We start from the raw sequence: 20,032 nt of genomic DNA on the forward strand, positions 1-20,032 counted from the left end.
TTACACCGGAATCAAGGAAGTACACAGCTTTCATATTCGGAGGTCGAAGTTACCAATTCAAGGTACTTCCCTTCGGATTGAATGTGAGTGCTGGAGTATTTATTACTGCTCTAGACACGGTACTGGGTCCAGACTTGTTAGAAAAAATCACAGTATATGTTGATGATCTGGTAATCGCTACTGCTACTTGGGACGAACATATGGAATTGCTGCATAGAGTCCTAGAGAGATTTAAGCAAGCAGGTGTGACAGCAAATTTAGAAAAGTCAAAATTCGAACGAAATAAAATTAAATTTTTAGGCCATCTTATCACACCACTTGGTATCAGCCCAGACAACAAAAAACTAGAGGCGATCCGAGAATTTCCAAGCCCCGCACTAAGAGACAATTAAAAGCGTTCATTGGGCTTACGTCCTTTTTCAGAAGGTTCGTACCTAATCAGTTGTTAAATGACGCGTCATTACTAAATTTACTACGAAAAAATGTGCAGTGGGTTTGGACTGACAAATGTCAACAAGCTTTCGAAGCGATTAAAACCGCCCTACTGAATGCAAATATTTTGCAGCACCCCGATCTCTCAAAAGATTTTTGTCTTGCGACAGATTCATGTTCCTATGGCTTGGGAGCGTGCCTGTTCCAGTGGGAGGAAGGCAACGACCCGGCAACAATAAAGATTATCGGCTTCGCCAGTAGGACTTTAACAAGCTGCGAGAGAGCCTACTCGGCAACCGAACTGGAAGCGCTTGCAGTAGTCTGGGCTGTAAAAAAGTTTAATTGCTATCTACAGGGGAAGGATGTTAGAGTGTATAGTGACCACCAGGCGTTAAGTTTCTTGATGTCATGCAAGCTCTACCATACCCGACTGAGGAGATGGATGCTTACATTACAAGAATACCGAATAAAGATTATGTACATAAAAGGCCGGGATAACGTAATAGCGGATGCTCTGTCGCGACTGCCGGTAGGATTACCGGAGTTAGCAGAAATGTTAGAACAATCCGCCGAGTATAAAGTGCTTTTAGTGCGTGACAATACTTACACGAAGGATTTTTTAGATATATGTAAAAATATGTTTGAATTACAGAGGTCAGATCCGATGTGGAAAAAAATCATTAATAATATTGAAAAGGGTGCTAACAATAGAGATGAGCAAGGTTTTAAGATTGTAAACCATATTTTGTATCATAAACTTAGCACGGAAGAAGACTGCTGGGCAGTATGTATACCTAACCAGTCGGTAAAAGTTATAATATGGCACACGCACTTGGCATGGGGCCATGCAGGGATTGGAAAGTGTGCAGAAATCATGGCGAGATACTGCTACTTTCCCCGTATGAAACACCAGATTCAGGCAACAGTTAGGACTTGCGTTATATGTCAGAAAGCAAAACACTATAATAGATCCACCAAGTTTGAACTACATCTCATAGTTCCACTCAGGCCGCTTCAATTAGTTAGTATCTGTGGATGTAGCAGGTCCATATCCCATGGCCAGAGGAGGTATGAAATATATACTGGCCATGTACGATATTTTTTCCAAATACTTGGCAATTTATTGTATAAAATCAGCTACTGCCAAAACCATAGTCAGGCGGATCAATCAAGAATACTTGCCTCAAGTGGGAAAACCCGAAGCCATAACGACTGATAATGCCTCTTATTTCACGGGTCGCACTTGGAAAAATTACCTACGGGAACAAAATATACAGCATATTCTGGTATCTCGGTTCCATCCAGAAGCAAGTTTAGTTGAAAGAACATTCAGAGAATTGAATAAGTTCCTTAGAATTTACATAGGGAACCGACATACAAAATGGCCCGGATTAATACCTAAATTTGTAGAAATACACAATTTAACACCACATTCAAGTACAGGATACCCCCCGGTAGAGATATTGAATGGAGTTAATGAGACACCGAATGAATGGCTCACGCCTTTACCGAGATTACCAGCCAGGGCAGAAACAAGGGAGGAAAAGATAAAAAAGATATGGAACAAACTAACCAGCTGTGCGGCAAAGAGGAAAAAGAAGTACGACCGAGGTGTAACTAACGAACAGAAATATAATGTAGGGGACCTGGTACTTATTCGTAACCACCCTAAATCCTCAGCCACCTTAAAACAGAATAGTAAGTGGCAATTGCTATATTCAGGGCCCTTTGAAGTAATAAGCGTGCCACACGAATGTAGCTATTTGTTAGCACATCCCCAGACGGGGAAAATCAAAGGACTGTATCCACGTAAAGATGTAAAGTTATTTATTCAGTGAAATGTCTGATGTAAATAGTAGTGGTAAGAAGATTTCAATTGTGTTTTAGAGTATAAGTATGTTAGTTTTAAGAAAGAATTTAGGTATAGTTACAAATTTTGAGGAAGTAGAATCAGTAAACTGAGCAATAATATGCAAATGGAAGACTTGGTTTACAGACAGTTAGTGTCATTAAAATACTACATGCTCTTCAAGCAATGAATAATCTTTTGTTGATAAAATAATGATTAATTTCTTGAATCATTTTGTAGTAAGTAAGTACAATTAATGATGAAATCTCATATAAACATGTAGCAGATGTAATTCTGTTAGAATCAAGGAACCCTGAGAGAGAGTCTATACTAGCCAAAAATTGACTTTGTAGTACGAAATGTGATGTAATGTTTACTGCCAATAGTGATCTGAGAACGACGCTGGAGCAGAATCCAATAAAAAACAAAACCGTTCCGTGTAACCTATGCTTTGTATGTATTAATGCTTCAATTGAAGCCTGTGTACTTGGCACACGTTCGTGAATATTAATTACGCGGTACGCGAATCAAGTTACGCGGAAACTACACTGTAGTCCTGTAGGACGGACCGTTAAGAATAATACTAGTACTAAATGAAGTATTTATTGAACAATATACCCAGGTCAAGCTGTCATGCACATGGTAAAATCTGTTTGCTAGATGGGTGATAACCTGGCAAGCTACACTAAAAGAGGAAAAGAAAGCTATGTACAAAAAAAAAAAAAAAAAAAAAAAAAAAGTCACACACCTTTAAATAATTACAAAAAAGCAATATATGCCTAGTAATAGTATTAAAAGTGTGTAATGTAAAGGCAACACAATGGACTCAATGTAGATGAGAGTGATTATGCTAAGAACAGTTGTTATGCATTAAAAATAAACTGTGTGCATAAACAACCTAGGAAAGGACGGAATATTGTGTGTAGTAGGGACAGAAAATGACTGTTGTATCTGCACCAATATATATGTCGGTATAAGTTAAGTGTTGAGTGACTAACTGTCATAGTGCAGTGCTCAACGAACAGTAGTACACTGTGAGTAAAAACGGTAGTTAGTGATCCGGTCGGAGTCGATTCAAACAAACATCGCTCGACGGAGACATTTAGTTGTGTGCCGAAATATTTTCACGTGTTGAAAGACGCTCTGGCAGTGTATCAACCGTGAGAACAAGTGAAAGTGTGTAGTACAATGTGCGTGTGACGAACCCTGAATACCAGTGTCACAATGCCACAAGAAACCTGTTATCATGCCAAAACATCCTGTGCGTACCAGCGAAGCGACGGCGTAATGAACAATAAACACTTTTAAACAAGTTGCATTTTCTTCCACAGCTAGTAATCTGTGTCATTAGAGACAGTACACCGTTGTGGAATGTTTGTTTCATGCACTACGACGGGGAGCCATGCGGAGAAGCAGAGACGAGTGCCTTGCCGCCAGCCGGCCGGTCGCGGTAAACCACGGCAACTCACCGACATCGGCGAATGGTTCGGCGCGGTTCGCGACTGCTTGCGCCACGTCAGCACGACGTCGCTGTTACTGAGAGCCGGTCGTCGAACCCAGCGGCCGTCGGCACGCGGCGTTCCAAACGACGCGACTCAACAATTGCTTCGCGCCGCCCGCTCCGTACAACGTTGTTGTCATTCAAATGAACTATCAAATATGTGTTTCATGCACTAATATGAAAACGGTATATTGGACATCTTTAGTTACTCGATGCAGACTCAAAGTATTCATCGGTTCAGTGATGGATAGATATAATACGTTTTCGTCATGTTAATGAAGTAAACTTGCACGAATGCTAGAACATTTTAAAACACTTGTCGTGAGTAAGTGCAGAGACGATTCATTATACCACTGCAAAACTGTTTAATGAGTGACTTTCATTGCAATACAGAACACAAATGTGAAAAAGGGTGGAAGATATATTGGTAACAAAGAGACTAAAAGTTTAACATGTTGTCATAAATAGCCTTTGTTATCTGTGAACATGGGATAGAGTCTGAACTTTTTGTGATCAAACTGGGTATTAAAACAAACCAGGCGAGATGACTATGGCTCCGGCGCAGTTTTCCCAGGTTTTCTGATCGCACGTAGCCCAAATGGGGGAGCCAGGTAAATGTAATGACCCTGGGACTAGGTTTATGGTCACCTCGCAAAGTGTAAGAACAGTATAAAAAGTGTAATTAAACCTACAGTGTAAAAGAACTAAGAAGTGTAAAGTGAATGTTCCAACCAAGGTAACAGACAATAACCACACAGACGTTAGTGGCAGCATATTGCCGAACATTCTTAACGTTAGTCAATTGCTGCCAGGGGGCATTGTAACGTCTAGAAAGAAACAAAAACAACATATTATGTAGTAACGAGAAAATTATATGTATCATATTGTGTTATTGTATAAAATTATGTATTTTTTTTATTATTTATTTTTGAGAATATCTGCGTCGGCGAGTAATGAAACCGCCACAGACGATAAATGTCGAACAAAGATTAAAATAAGTAACTAGTATATAATACGTGACGAATAGCAATTTCTTTGTCTTCTTCATCAGGGAGTCGAACGAGTAAGATATCCTGTGTCGTAGTAGCGAACGCTAGTGTAGCATTCTTTTGTCGAGACTAAGAGATGTACGCCATTACGTGTGAATTCATAAAGGTGTGTAAAAAATTGAAATATTTAAAAGTTTTAATAGAGTTATATAAATGAAAACTTGCATTATTAATTGTTAAAGCTTGCTTGCCTATTATCCCATCCTGTTGAGACATTTTTCAGTTATATAAATATTATCTGTGGTGCTGAGCTGCGTGGCGAACGAAAGAGCCGCTGCCGCGGCGTATTCAAACGACTTCCAATATAGTCTATCATACCGCAAGGAAGCGGTAAAGTAACAGTAAAATAATATTATTTCTTTTAGCTTCCAGACTTGCAGTGCAGATCAACAGATTTTATGATGTGTTGCAGGTTGACGCGGGCTGCTGATAGTATATAACTCACAGTACAAATAAGTTAATGTACCGTCAAAATCTAATAGGAATCTTGCTGTGCTCCGTTCTGGTCTGGCAAACTTTATAGTGAAAACGTATTTTTTTTAATAAGAGTCTCATGTTCTTGTGCTAGTCGTGGTATTGAATGGTGTTTTACCGAGAAACAAAATCCACTGCAAAATTTTGTGGTTGAACGATCATACGAACTGTAACATCAGTGTTCATAACCAAGTAATTCCAATTTTCAATAACTATAAAGTAGGGAAGATATGTTGATTTTTAGAATGAGTTACAGTCACGAAAAAACGTTCCTTTAATTGTAGGCCAGATACAGAACAATAAGATCTCAATATATATATTTTGCTTTGTTAAAAGGTAATGATGATAAAGAAATTCAAAGCACGGCATTATTAACAGATATTTCGCGGCTCTTTTCGTATATGCGATAACACAAAAACGCGAAACCCCCTCCATGAAAAACACGAACATACCATAACACCACCGCCTCTGAATTTTACTGTTGGCACTACAAACGCTGGCAAATGACGTTCACTGGGCATTCCGCATACCAACACCCTGCCATCGGATCGCCAAATTGTGTTCTGTGATTCGTCAACTCCACACAACGTTCTTACACTGTTCAATCGTACAATGTTTACGCTACTTACACTAAGCGAGGCGTCGTTTATCATTTACCGGAGTGATTTGTGGCTTATCAGCAGCCGCTCGACCATAGTTCAAATGGTTCAAATGGCTCTGAGCACTATGGGACTCAACTACTGAGGTCATAAGTCCCCTAGAACTTAGAACTTAGAACTACTTAAACCTAACTAACCTAAGGACAACACAGACATCCATGCCCGAGGCAGGATTCGAACCTGCGACCGTAGCGGTCGCGCGGTTCCAGACTGTAGCGCCTAGAAACGCTCGGCCACCCTCGACCATGAAATTCAAGTTTTCTCACCTCCCACCTAACTGTCGTAGTACTTGCAACAGATCCTGGTGTATTTTGGAATTCCTGTGTGATGGTCTGGTTAGATGTCTGTCTATTACACATTACGACCCTCTCCAACTGCCGGCGGTCTCTGTCTGTCAACAGACGAGGTCGGCCTGTACGCTTTTTTGCTGTACCTGTTCCTTCACGTTTCTACTTCACTATCACATCAGAAACAGTGGACCTAGGAATGTTTAGGAGTGTGGAAATCTGGCGTAAAGACGTATGACACAAGTGACACTCAATCACCTGACCACTTTCGAAGTCCGTGAGTTTCGCGGAGCGTCCCATTCTACTCTCTCACGATGTCTAATAACTACTTAAGCCGCTGATATGGAGTACCTGGCAGTAAGTGGCAGCACAATGCACCTAATATGAAAAACGTGTGAATTTGGGGGTGTCCGGATACTTTTGGATCAAATGGTTCAAATGGCTCTGAGCACTATGCCACTTAACTTCTGAGGTCATCAGTCGCCTAGAACTTAGAACTAATTAAACCTAACTAACCTAAGGACATCACACATATCCATGCCCGAGGCAGGATTCGAACCTGTTACTGTAGTGGTCGCTCGGCTCCAGACTGTAGCGCCCATAACCGCACGGCCACTCCGGCCGGCGGATACTTTTGATCACATAGTGTATGCATCAATTAGATCTGTGGCTGCACGATCCATTCAAGCTGGGATATCGATGTATCACTATGAGGTTTACTGTGGCGCCATCTTTGTATCGTTATTACAGAAAGTGCCGGATTCCGTGAGTTTATGCATGGTGAAACAGCTATCTCTATTAATTAAAGTCATCACCAACCGAATTTTAGTTGCTTCTTTCATTACTGAGTCCTAGGGCGATAATGACGAGGCGAAAATCGACGCTTTCGTACATCATAGAATGCCCAGTGTCAATACAATGGCCCGCCACAGCCGATTTTTTTAGGTTGTAAGAGCAGTTCAATGATAGGGTTGTTCTCATGAAAATCGACAATAAACGAACATCGTCAAAAATAGTTCAGGTATACATGCAGACGTCGCTATCAGAGGATCAAGAGACAGAGAAATTAGATGAGGATATTGAACGGGAAATACAGTACGTAAAGGGAGATGAAAATCTAATAACCATGTGGGACTGGAATGCGGTTGTAGTGAAGGGATTAGAAGAAAGAGTTGCGGGAGATTGTGGACTTGGCAGTAGGAACAGTAAGAACGAGAGAGGAGAAAGACTAATTTAATTCTGCAATAAATATCAGTTAGTAATAGCGAATACTCTGTGCAAGAATCAAAAAAGACGGAGGTATACTTGGAAAAGGCCGGGTGATACGGGGAGATTTCAGTTAAATTTCATCACGGTCAGGCAGAGATTCCGAATTCAGATACTGGATTGTAAGGCATACCCAGGAGCAGGTATAGACTCAGATCACGACGTAGTTGTGATGAATAGTAGGCTGAAGTTTAAGAGTTCAGTCAGGAAGAATCAATGCACGCCGGCCGCTGTGGCCGAACGGTTATAGGCGCTTCAGTCCGGAACCGCGGTGCTGTTACGGTCGCCGGTTCGAATCCTGCCTCGGGAATGGATGTGTGTGTTGCGCTTAGGTTAGTTAGGTTTAAGTAGTTCTAAGTCTAGGGGACTGATGACCTCAGATGTTAAGTCCCGTAGTGCTAAGCGGTCACGCGGTTCCAGACTGTAGCGCCTAGAACCGCTCGGCCACCCAAGCCGGTCCTCTACGAGGGGAAGACTTGCCTAATGACGTGGTAGAACAAGGAATCGGAGTCCATGTAGAAGAGACAGGGGACCCAGTAGTAGAATCAGAATTTAAAAGAGCTTTGGACGTCTCAAGAGCTGATAAGGCAGAAGGGATACGTAACATTCCATCTTAATTCTATAAACACTGTGGGAAATTGCAACAAAACGACCGTTCACGTTGGTGTATAGAATGTATGAGACTAGCGACATATTATCTGACCTTCGGAAAAATATCATCCATAGAATTCCGAAGATTGCGAGAGCCAACTACTGCAAGAATTATTGTAGAATCAGACTAATAGTTCATGCATCCAACTTACTGACAAGAATAATATAGAGAAGAATGGAAAGCAAAATTAAGAAAGTTTTAGATGACGATCAGTTTGGCTTTAGGAAAAGCAGCTGCTGCGGATGGGCAATTCTCTTGTTGCAGCTGATAACGGGAGCAAGACTACAGAAAATCAAAACATGTTCATAGGATTTATAGACCTGGAAAAAGCGTTCGACAGTGTCAAATGGTGGAAGATGTTCGAAATTCTGAGAAAATAGGAGTGATATGTATGGAAAAGCAGATAGTATACAATATGTTCAAGAACCAAGGGAACAATGACTGGAAGAACAAGAACAAAGCGACCAAATTAAAAATAATGTAAGTGAGGAATGTAATCTTTCGCCCCCACTGTTGAATCTACACAATGAAGTATCAATGAGGGAAATAAATGAAAGATTCAACAGTGAGAGCCGGCCGGGGTGGCCGAGTGGTTCTAGGCAAAATATGTGATGAAACGTGATCATTTCGCCATCGTTTGACATTTGCATACAATAGGACAGTTTCATAAATCAGATGTATAGGTAATGCGTGCACCAAGCCAAAATCATAAAAATCATTTGGTGAGAATATGTGCATCTCTGCTTGCTTGTCACCAGTTGCCTCGTAAACAACACCGACCGTTCCCAGCCTGTAACTTTATTGGTGATGAGAAACGGTGTTTTTACGCTAACACGAGGGAAAGAAAGGAATGGTAGACCTAAACAAACCAGCAACTCCCCATACGAAGACCTGTGCGCATCCGAGAAAGATAGAGTTAAGCATCTGGTGGAACAGTGACGATGCGGTGTACTACGAATTGCTTCCCCGAGGTGTAACCATCACTTTTGACATTTATTGTCAACAATTCTTGCAGACTCAATCTAAGAACAACGCATGACGTGATGCTGCTATACTATACTGCCCGTCCGAATTCTGCTAGACTGACAGAAAAACACTGCACAGGAGTTAAGTTGGGAAGACATTCCGCACCCACCTCATTCATCTGATCTAGCGCCCTCAGATTTTCACCTTCCCCGTTATCTATCGAACAATCTTCAAGGAACTTCTTTTCCAGAAGAAAATGTGATCCGAATATGGCTCGACGAGTTCTTCGCTTCAAAACTACGTGATTTCTACAGTCGCGGCATCGAAAAGTTATGCCAGCGCTGGCTCACTGCTGTAAACAGTGTAGGAGAATATATTAGTGATGACTTAAGTCTCTGTTATGCACCTGCCTAATACCTCCAAGCCGTATTAAACTTTCAAAATGGTTCAAATGGCTCTGAGCACTATGGGACTTAACAGCTATGGTCATCAGTCCCCTAGAACTTAGAACTACTTAAACCTAACTAACCTAAGGACATCACACACATCCATGCCCGAGTCAGGATTCGAACCTGCGACCGTAGCAGTCGCGCGGCTCCGGACTGAGCGCCTAGAACCGCTAGACCACCGCGGCCGCTTAAATTTTCAGCAGTACCTCCGTGCCGATGAGTCTATGACACATCTGTGTGTGTGTGTGTGTGTGTGTGTGTTTGTGTGTGTGTGTGTTTTATACGAACTGAAAAACACTTTCATTTACTCATGTGGTTTTTCTATGTGTCCGCAGAGGGAGATGGAGAAGAATACGGGCGAGCTGATGGGTCGTACGCGCAGTTTCGTGCAGCTGGTTTGGCAGACCTGTAGGGATGATGCGGCCCCACTCCTCAAGAACGGCTGCCGTTCTTTCACCAAAATGTTCTTCGGCCTGACTGCGAACAAAACAAAAGATGTAAGTACGTCCGCAGGACACACCTAGATCACTGGCGTTGTTATACCCAACGCACGTTTTGTGTCTTCGGTAGCAGAAATCGGAGATTCTTTAACGATTTTGTGACTCACACATTTCCTATTGTGTTTGTTACCACCACTTACGACTTCCCCTTCAAAAGTTTAACACAGGCTCTGTGTAATACAGAGTCACGGGAGGGCCGTGCAGTATCGACTGGCTTACTGTATTGACCACTACTGTGATTTCCCTTTCTGCCTCCGTGTGGCAGAAGTGTACAGCAAGCAGAAGAAAACTTTTGTATCTATGTGCACTGGAGCCGGATATCCTCTTTCTCTCTTCAGTGCTTTGTCTACTCTGAGTGCTAGGCAATGTTGCTGTAGCTCTTAGCGAGTGGAAGAAAATTTGACGATTGTGGTGCCCGTTTTTAAGATAAGTGATTAATTTCGGAGCCATATTTCGATTATTTATGTCATGTAAGGGATGACATCTATCAAACGATTCATGATGATTGGTATAAAAGAAAAAACGTACATGACTATATCTTACTGCGTGTCCGTCGTGCAGTATCAGCAAGAAGTAAATTCAATTCTTAAGTTATGTTTAGTTCTTCTTAATTCTTTTCAGACTCAAACGGAGTAAAGTGTCAAAAAATAAGACGCTAATGGAATGAAGAGTGCATGAAAATGGCTGCGAACAAAGTTATGTCTAATAAATTGGCCGCGAGAAAGGCAGCTGAAGAATTTTCAACAATTAGAAAAGAAAAAGATCGCCACCGAGTTGGAGAGGTTGAAAACAGAAGCAATAAAGTCTGGAAGAGAGTTGAAGAAAGTTGAACTCAAGTCGAGGCTTTCAAAACAAATTAAACGCCCAAAGAGTGGCCATCCTAGCCAATTACGAAGCGGCGAAGATAACTGGTATTACTGGAAATGATGAGTCAATAGGAGGGAGTGAAAAGTGTATTATGTATTTGGAGTCATTTTAAGAAGACTGAATGCTGAGCGCATGTTGGATGTGTGGAAGACGACAATATGTTGTATGTTATTTGCGACCTCTGCGAAACAGCGAGCTAAACGTTGGTGAACTGAGCTGAACCAGTAACAATAAGTTTTCATACTGATGTGTTCTGTTACTATTCAGTACGTACCAGTACAGTGTATCGTTAACAACGGATATTGTCACGGAGAAGACAATGACCGATACTGCAAGACACTTTCTACAATTTTGTAATTGTAGCTTTTTTACTTTTGATGTAATTAAGTGCTATAACTGAAAAATAAAAGTCATTACACTGTGCTATTCATAAAACACGCATTGAGGAAAGAGAATAGTATGTGAATACTCCGATTAATCAGCGCAGTTATACAGAAAAGTCAAAAATTTAACACGACCGATAATGCACTGCAGTCCCCTACAATGCACTCATAATCTTTCAGATTGGCTTCGGGAAAGCATAAGATGATGCGGGAGAGTGGAGCAGGACTCTTTATCATTTCGCTAAACAAAATCCTTTCACACGTTTGCTTGTCAACATATATTCTACAGTTCAGCCTACGATCACAGTCTGACACGTACAATCACGACCCTCTTGCTCAATTCTGTATGGAGAGAGTCGTGCAGTATGGACCGGCTTAGGTATTTTTAACTTTGCTGTGGTGGTTGATCAAAATATTGATGTACTATTCTCTTACCTCAAGACATGTTCTATGAATAGTGCACGGTTATGGTCGTATTTTGTCATCTATAGTACTCTGTTACATCGAAAGTGAAACCACTACAATTAGAAGGCTCATAAAAAGTACCTTGCAGTATCCGCCATCGTATTTTCTGTGATAATATCGATAATCAATGATACGTTATACTGATACTATAGGCTAATAATAGAACACGTTAGCATGGAAACTTATTGTTACTGTTTCATCTCAGTTCATCAATGTTCAGCTCACTGTTTTGCAGAGATCGCAAAAATAACATACAAAATATTTTCCTGATCCACACATCCAATATTTGTTCAGTATCCAGTCTTCTTAAAATGACTCCAGACAAATAATACAGTTTTCACTCTCTCATGCTGACTCATCATTTGCAGTAATATCAATTTTCTTTGCCGCTGTATAAGTGACTTTCCGCGACCACCCTTCGAGTGTTTATTTTATTCTGAAATACTTAACTTCAGTTCAGCTTTCTTCAACTCTCTTTCAGACTTCATTGCTTCTGCTTTAAACCTCTTCTCTTCGGTGACGATATTTTTTCTTTTCTAATTGATGAAAACACTTCAGCTGCCTTCTTCGTGGCCATTTTGTTAGACATAACCTTGTTCAGTCATTTTTATGCACTCTTCATTCCATTTTCCCCTTATTTTTCACTCATTTTTCTTCGTTTCAATCTGAAAAGAATTATGAAAAAGAAAATATAATTTAAAAACTGAATTTACTTCTGGTCTGCACTGAGACAATCGGGTGACTGGTACTGCAAGATCAACATGCAGTAACATCTAGTCACGTTGAACGTTTTCTTTTTTTTTTTTTTTTCACGGATATCACCATTAAACGTTTGTTAGATGTCATTGCTCACATGCAATCAGAATATAGAGCACTGAAGAGAGGAAGAAGATATCTGAGTCCAGTGCACATGGATACACAAGCTTGCTTCTGCTTAGTGTACACTTCTGCCACTTGGAGGCCGAACAGCAAATCACAGTAGTGGTCGGTATGTAAGCCTGCCGATACTGTACGGCCGTCCCCTGCACACTACGACAGCAGGGCAGCCAGCGGACAGAAAGCCACCCTTGTGAATACGACATTGGATGATTACGAATAGTGTCGTTTAAATTAATCTGTAACATAATTTTCATAACATGGAATGTATGCAATACTATAAAAATATGCACTACCTAAAAAGTGATAATCCATTTGCTTTTCTTTCGTATCTTATAGACCCTGGGAGATATAAAACGGTACATTGCAGGACAGCTTATTTACTTTCCTATTGTAACATACGGGTATTGACTGAACAATGTAGTTTTCTCAAGAACAAAAAAATGGTTGTCCACTCACAAAACCTTTTGGAAGTCCTTAGAACCAGCGATGCTGTTATCCAGTCCCTTGCTGAATTATAAACACACGTGCAAACACTATCAGTCCCTACTTCTCACATACTGTGCATATATTATGACCAACAGAAACGTGTGCAGTGAAATGTAACTTACAAGTTACTTAATTTGATGAACTGGTGTCAATTACGATTTTATAACATAAGAATACAATTACAAAGGTACAAAATACATCATTAAAGAACATAACAATACAGATAACTTTTGTGGTAATGCAGGATTTACAAAGGAATAGAAGTAAAATATACATCAGTGTTACAGGAATTATGACATGAGTACATATATAAAATAATGAGAATATCAGTGGATAGTTTGCATTGTTGTCTGCCATTGTAGTGTTGGGCAGCGGCAGCTGGATGTGAACAGCGCATAGCGTTGCGCAGTTGAAGGTGAGCCGCCAGCAGTGGTGGATGTGGGGAGAGAGATGGCGGAGTTTTGAAATTTTTAAAACTGGATGTCATGAACTGCTATGTATATTATAAGTTGTCAACATTACTAAGGTAAATACATTGTTTGTTCTCTATTAAAATCTTTCATGTACTAACTATGCCTATCAGTAGTTAGTGCCTTCCGTAGTTTGAATCTTTTATTTAGCTGGCAGTAGTGGCTCTCGCTTTATTGCAGTAGCTCGAGTAACCACGATTTTTGTGAGGTAAGTGATTTGTGAAACGTATAGGTTAATGTTAGCCAGGGCCATTCTTTTGTAGGGTTATTGAAAGTCAGATTGCGTTGCGCTAAAAAAAAAATATTGTGTGTCAGTTTAAGCACAGTCTTGTATAATTGTTCAAAGGGGACGTTTCAACCGCAATTGCACAGAGTTCTAAAAGCAAAGCGCAGGGACCTGAAGACGTTCCAACAGATTTTTACCTAGGTTCTCAGGCGCAAATGAAATGTAAATTGGTCCTAGTATGTAATGAATTAATGAATTCTGACAGCGAAATCTCGAATGAATTTTTGGAGGTTATTGTGGTGATAATTCCGAAACACCCACAAAGCATGTCAATAAAAACCTACTACCAATTACTCTGCTAAACACTGTTTACAGAATTATGGTGCTCATTCTTGCCCGCATGATAACGCACATTAAATTAGTGTGGGTAAAGTCAGATCAATAATCCAAACTGAAAATATAGGGACGTCGTAGCGAAGGTAGATGTTCTCAGGCTTCAGTACGCTGTAATGTCACTTGATTTCGACGGGGTGAGCCAACAGTACCTTCTCAAAATAATGACCAAATTGAATTTCTCCCCGCGTTTTGTCATCATCATTGGTAGAATTTTGAAGAACAGAACATCTAAAATCATGGTTAATGGTCAGCTAACACGGCAGCTTGCGTTCACGAGTTCGGTGCTATAGGGTTGTCCTATGTCAATGACCCTGTTTGCCATTGCCATTAAGTCCCTGCCAGCCGGATGAAAAGTCAACTACAAGGGATGCAAATATCGTATGTAAGGCATACGCAGATGATGTGAGTCTCGTGATCACCAGTGACAGTGACGTGGAGATGGCATTACAGGTCATCGGCAAATGCCAGTTTGCATCAGGTGCAAAGCTAAGCAAAACTAAATTACGCACCATGAACGTAGAACCTACAATATCTTTGCGAAAAACGGGAGATCACAATATGCTCACCCAAACGCAAATTCTAGGTATCGACTATGGGTCTTATATAAAGCATTCAATAGCTGCAAACTATAGGAAAATGCTTGCCAGCGTGAGCCAGCATCAAAGAATATAGCGTGGGAAGATTTGACGACATTCAAAGGCAGCGTTTGCAACTATGTACCTGGGGAAACTTCTTGCAGATTAATACTGTGTGCCGGACGGAGACTCGAACTCGGGACCTTCTCCTTTCGTGGGCAAGTGCTCTATCAGGAGAGCTCCTGTAAAGTTTGGAAGGTAGGAGACGAGGTACTGGCAGAAGTAAAGCTTTGAGGACGGGGCGTGAGTCGTGCTTGGGTAGCTCAGAAGGTAGAGCACTTCCCCGAGAAAGGCAAACGTCCCGAGTTCGAATCTCCGTCCGGCACACAGTTTTAATCTGCCAGGAAGTTTCATATCAGCGCACACTCCGCTGCTGAGTGAAAATCTCATTCTATGTACATGGTCTTTAAAGTCAACTGTGTGGCACAGGTTTTACACATACCGTGTGAAACAGCAAAAGAAGTCTCTCAGCTTTAGGCCATTTTGTGACTCTTGGTAACATTTTCGAAGTTAAGTTTGACAGGTTGACCGTCTCAGCCGAAAACATGGTATTAGATCTGTTGTCTCTCCGCCAGTGGACGTCCCAGAGCTGTCGCTATGGGACAGTTTCCGGCTGGCGCCATGGGAGTCGATTTGAAGTTGCCGACAGACAAAAGCGCGGCTGGTAAGTCGTACGACAGTTCTAGTATGAAGTTCCAGAGTTGTACTTCGTAGCTACAGTTTGTAGAGCAAATCAGCCAGCGAAACTTAGTCTACAGTGAAGTCGCCTATAGTGTTCACATAGGGACATGTTGTTACTAGTGTTTGACAGTGTGGCGCCCAGGATGGACATCATGTTGTTGACACTGTATTCACTAACACACACCTTGAGAGGCCACTGCTTAGTTGTATCTGTCGGCAAGCACATCCAACGAGTTACTGTACAAATTGAGTGAAGTACTGCAGGACAATAAAGTGTATATTCGTACAGCACTAATTTGTTTGCACTGTCACAGTTCGTCTGTCCGTCACGGAGTGTTGTTGTTGTGGTCTTCAGTCCAGAGACTAGTTTGATGCAGCTCTCCATGCTAAACTATCCTATGCAAGCTTCTTCATCTCCCAGTATCTACTGCAACATACATCCTTCTGAATCTTCTTAGTGTATTCATATCTTGGTATCCCTCTACCCTGTCCTCCAATACTAAATTGGATATCCCTTGATAACTCAGAATGTGTCCTACCAAACGATCCCTTTTTCTAGTCAAGTTGTACCACAAATTTCTCTTCTCCCCAATTCTATCCAATACTTTCTCATTAGTTATGTGATCCACCCATCTAATCTTCAGCATTATTCTGTAGCACCACGTTTCGAAAGCTCCTGTTCTCTTCTTGTCCAAACTATTTATCGTCCATGTTTCATTTCCATACATGGCCACACTCCATATAAATACTTTCAGCAATGACTTCCTGACACTTAAATCTAAACTCGATGTTAACAAATTTCTCTTCTTCCGAAATGCTTTCCTTGCCATTGCCAGTCTACATTTTATATCCTCTCTACTTCGACCATCATCAGTTATTTTGTTCCACAAATAGCAAAACTCATTTACTACTTTAAGCGTCTCATTTCCTAATCTAATACCCTCAGCATCACCCGATTTAATTCGACTACATTCCATTATCCTCGTTTTGCTTTTGTTGATGTTCATCTTATATCCTCCTTTCAAGACACTGTCCATTCTGTTAAACTGCTCTTCCAAGTCCTTTGCTGTCTCTGACAATTACAATGTCATCGGCGAACCTCAAAGTTTTTACTTCTTCTCCATGGATTTTAATACCTACTCCGAATATTTGTTTTGTTTCCTTCACTGCTTACTCAATATACAGATTGAATAACATCAGGGATAGGCTACAGCCCTGCCTCACTCCCTTCCCAACCACTGCTTCCCTTTCATACCCCTCGACTCTTATAACTGCCATCTGGTTTCTGTACAAATTGTAAATAGCCTTTAGCTCCCTGTTTTTAGCGCTGCCACCATTAGAATTTGAAAGAGGGTATTCCAGTCAACATTGTCAAAAGCTTTCTCTAAGTCTACAAATGCTAGAAACGTAGGTTTGCATTTTCTTAATCTAGCTTCTAAGATAAGTCGTAGGGTCAGTATTGCCTCACGTGTTCCAACATTTCTACGGAATCCAAACTGATCTTCCCCGAGGTCGGCTTCTACCAATTTTTCCATTTGTCTTTAAAGAATTCGCGTTAGTATTTTGCAGCTGTGACTTATTAAACTGATAGTTCGGTAATTTTGACATCTGTCAACACCTCATTTCTCTCGGATTGGAATTATTATGTTCTTCTTGAAGTCTGAGGGTATTTCGTCTGTCTCATACATCTTGCTCACCAGATGGTAGAGTTTTGTCAGGGCTGGCTCTCCGAAGGCTGTTAGTAGTTCTAATGGAATGTTGTCTACTCCTGGGGCCTTGTTTCGACTTAGGTCTTTCACTGCTCTTTCAAACTCTTCACGTAGCATCATATCTCCCATTTCATCTTCATCTACATCCTCTTTCATTTCCATAATATTGTCCACAAGTACATCGCCCTTGCATAGACCCTCTATACACTCCTTCCTCCTTTCTGCTTTTCCTTCGGAGTACCTAAACATAATATGACTTGTGTGAGCCGCTCTACTCAGACGACCTGTACACATCAAAATCTCACTGTCAGTGGGAGAAAGTCACAAGCTTCGTTTGTGTCTTCCACATCCAAGTTGTGGAAGAAACTTACAAGTCACACGTCCCACTGGACAAAATAATTCTCACTGTCTTGAGTCCATCCATAGATGTATGGCATGTCGTCAATGGCTTTTATCATTTTCAACAATTTTTATTCGATCTGAGCTATATTCAAACCAGAGTCCTCTCGTCGAATATGGTCAAAGTTAATAACATATACGTGAAATAAATGGAAAACGAAATCAGGAATGTGACTAGACAAAAATACCCGCACTCCAACTGGAATGTCATTTTAACAAATATCAGCACCTCTCACCTACCAACGAATGTAAAAACTAGCTGGTACATGGCAGTAAACAGAAAAATAGCAACCAAAGCGATACTTCATGCCATCAATCCTGGTGATTCGCCAGCGTGTGAGAATTGCGACGTAATAAACACTGAAGAACATAGGTTCGTGCGCACTCAAGTGAAGGACGTCCTGTAAGTTATCAGACAATAGCACGAACAGTATTCCCCACCATCTTGCCTGCCGATTTTTGAGCCTTGGTGATGTACCATATCCATTTACAAAAAGAAATAACGTTAACTGCCTAAAAGGCCAACCAATAAATTACCTCCTGACTGTAAAAATAAATAAATAAAACGAAAGATGTTTTCCGCATTAATCTTCTCCTTCAGCGTCATAACCTAATGAAGACCAAAGAATATAAGAAAAACATAACAAATTTTTCAGTTAACAGAATTATGTGAAACGTAGTGTGAAAAGTGAATAGAAAAAGAGTTAAACACATGAATGAAGTAATCAATTCTCCTTAAACTCTTTTTTTCCTCAACCGGTGTTATTTTCCTTATATATTTATTTACGGAACAGGAATCTACACTGAAATGCATAGCTCAGAAGAACCTAATTTTTCGTTGAAGCAACCTCGGAGGGAATTTTTATCTTCATGACAGAAGACGTCGTACTTTTTATTATATTTTATTTCTTTTTATTCCATGTGTCAGAACTTCCTTTAATCATATGAAGTGACTATCCTTATTGCTTCTGTCTGCGATACATTCATCGCCACCTGAAACATCCAAAATGGCAGCACGGATCTTCCGGAGAGTGGAGTGCTCTTAGTTAAGAGAAGACCAACCTGGCAAAGAAACCTCGAGAAACTGATGTACTGGATGACTTATAAGATATTGCGAAATAAACTGGAAAACCAACCAGCGCGAAGACGAACTTCGACGCCGTCGCTCAGCTGAGATAGTTCATGTGCGAAATTGGTCTTCAGGGTTAGACAGAACAACAAGAGAGATGCTTATTATTTATGTAACTAACGGCCATCAACTTATCACAGCTTATGTAAATGGCATTGAAGCCAGGCTGGAAAAGAGATGGATTAGTGTTCAGAGCATCTGAATTTTCTCTTCGGTTTCTGGCAGAAATCGGAGTGGATGTCATGGAGCCGGGAAATATTCTATGGAGTGACGAGGTTCATTTTACATTACAGGGTGCAATGAATACATAAAAATTTCGAATTTACGGTTCTGTTAAGCCCAGTGTTGTGCACTAGCCGCATGTGACTGTGTGGTGCGGATTCACCAGAATCTTAATTCTGGGTCCATTCTTCTTTGAAGAGCATACAGCCAGAGGGCTTATCAGATGTACCATGACGGCTGCACGTTATCGAGGCCACCATGTACGCCATGTGATTCCTTCATTGGAAGAGCCCAACTGTATGGGGACCACTGTTTCGTGCAGGATGGTGCAACACCTCATGTCGATCGTCCAATGGAAGGCATGCTTAATGAAACCTTCCACGAACGTGTTATCTCCAGAGGTTTCTCAGACGCATGACCTACAGGATAACCTGATCTGAATCAACATGACTTTTGGCTCTGGGCATATCTAAAGGAACTCGTCTTCCAGGGACACGTTATGTCTGTACTTGGTCTGAACGCCACAGAAACTACTGCAGACAAGTGTCTATCATGTCGTTTTACGGATTCAGCATCTCTCGACGTCGCCAGTGCTCATATTGAACAAATTCTGTAAGCGGCGGTTAATGATAAAATCAACGTTGTGCCTTTCTCATTTCTATGAATCTTCCTCGGATTCACAGCGCCAGATTTGCACATAGTCACCAAAACTGGAACCAATTTCTTTTCTAGCGGATATCGGTTCCACATTAACGCTTTAGAATATTTACCAAGTTTCGCTGCCATACGATAATTACAGCCCACACTGGACGTCTGTGAGTAGCTGCACTTTAATTATAACCACCCATTACTGGACTGAGCTGTTTTCAACGAAACGTTGCCGCATCTGCTTAACAGTAAACGAATTCCCAGGGGTTAAGAGGTTGCAAGACAGATATCTGTTCGTCTAACAACTTCCTAAATGCATGTGGTACTTTTTTTTGTCACTAAATCTGTGCTTG

At 41.0% G+C, this 20,032-nt stretch overlaps 1 protein-coding gene across 1 annotated transcript in view; it reads left to right on the forward strand.

Annotated features, from left to right (window-relative positions):
• LOC126417117 (lysosomal acid lipase/cholesteryl ester hydrolase-like) overlaps positions 1 to 20,032 on the forward strand; it is a 70,439-nt gene that overhangs the window by 19,826 nt on the left and 30,581 nt on the right. The window contains exon 2 of the mRNA XM_050085013.1: positions 9,920 to 10,081. Coding sequence (XP_049940970.1) covers positions 9,920 to 10,081 — 162 coding nt within the window. The remainder of the gene's footprint in view (positions 1 to 9,919; positions 10,082 to 20,032) is intronic.

The sequence above is a fragment of the Schistocerca serialis genome, chromosome 8 (assembly GCF_023864345.2).
Source record: "Schistocerca serialis cubense isolate TAMUIC-IGC-003099 chromosome 8, iqSchSeri2.2, whole genome shotgun sequence".
NCBI lineage: Eukaryota > Metazoa > Arthropoda > Insecta > Orthoptera > Acrididae > Schistocerca > Schistocerca serialis.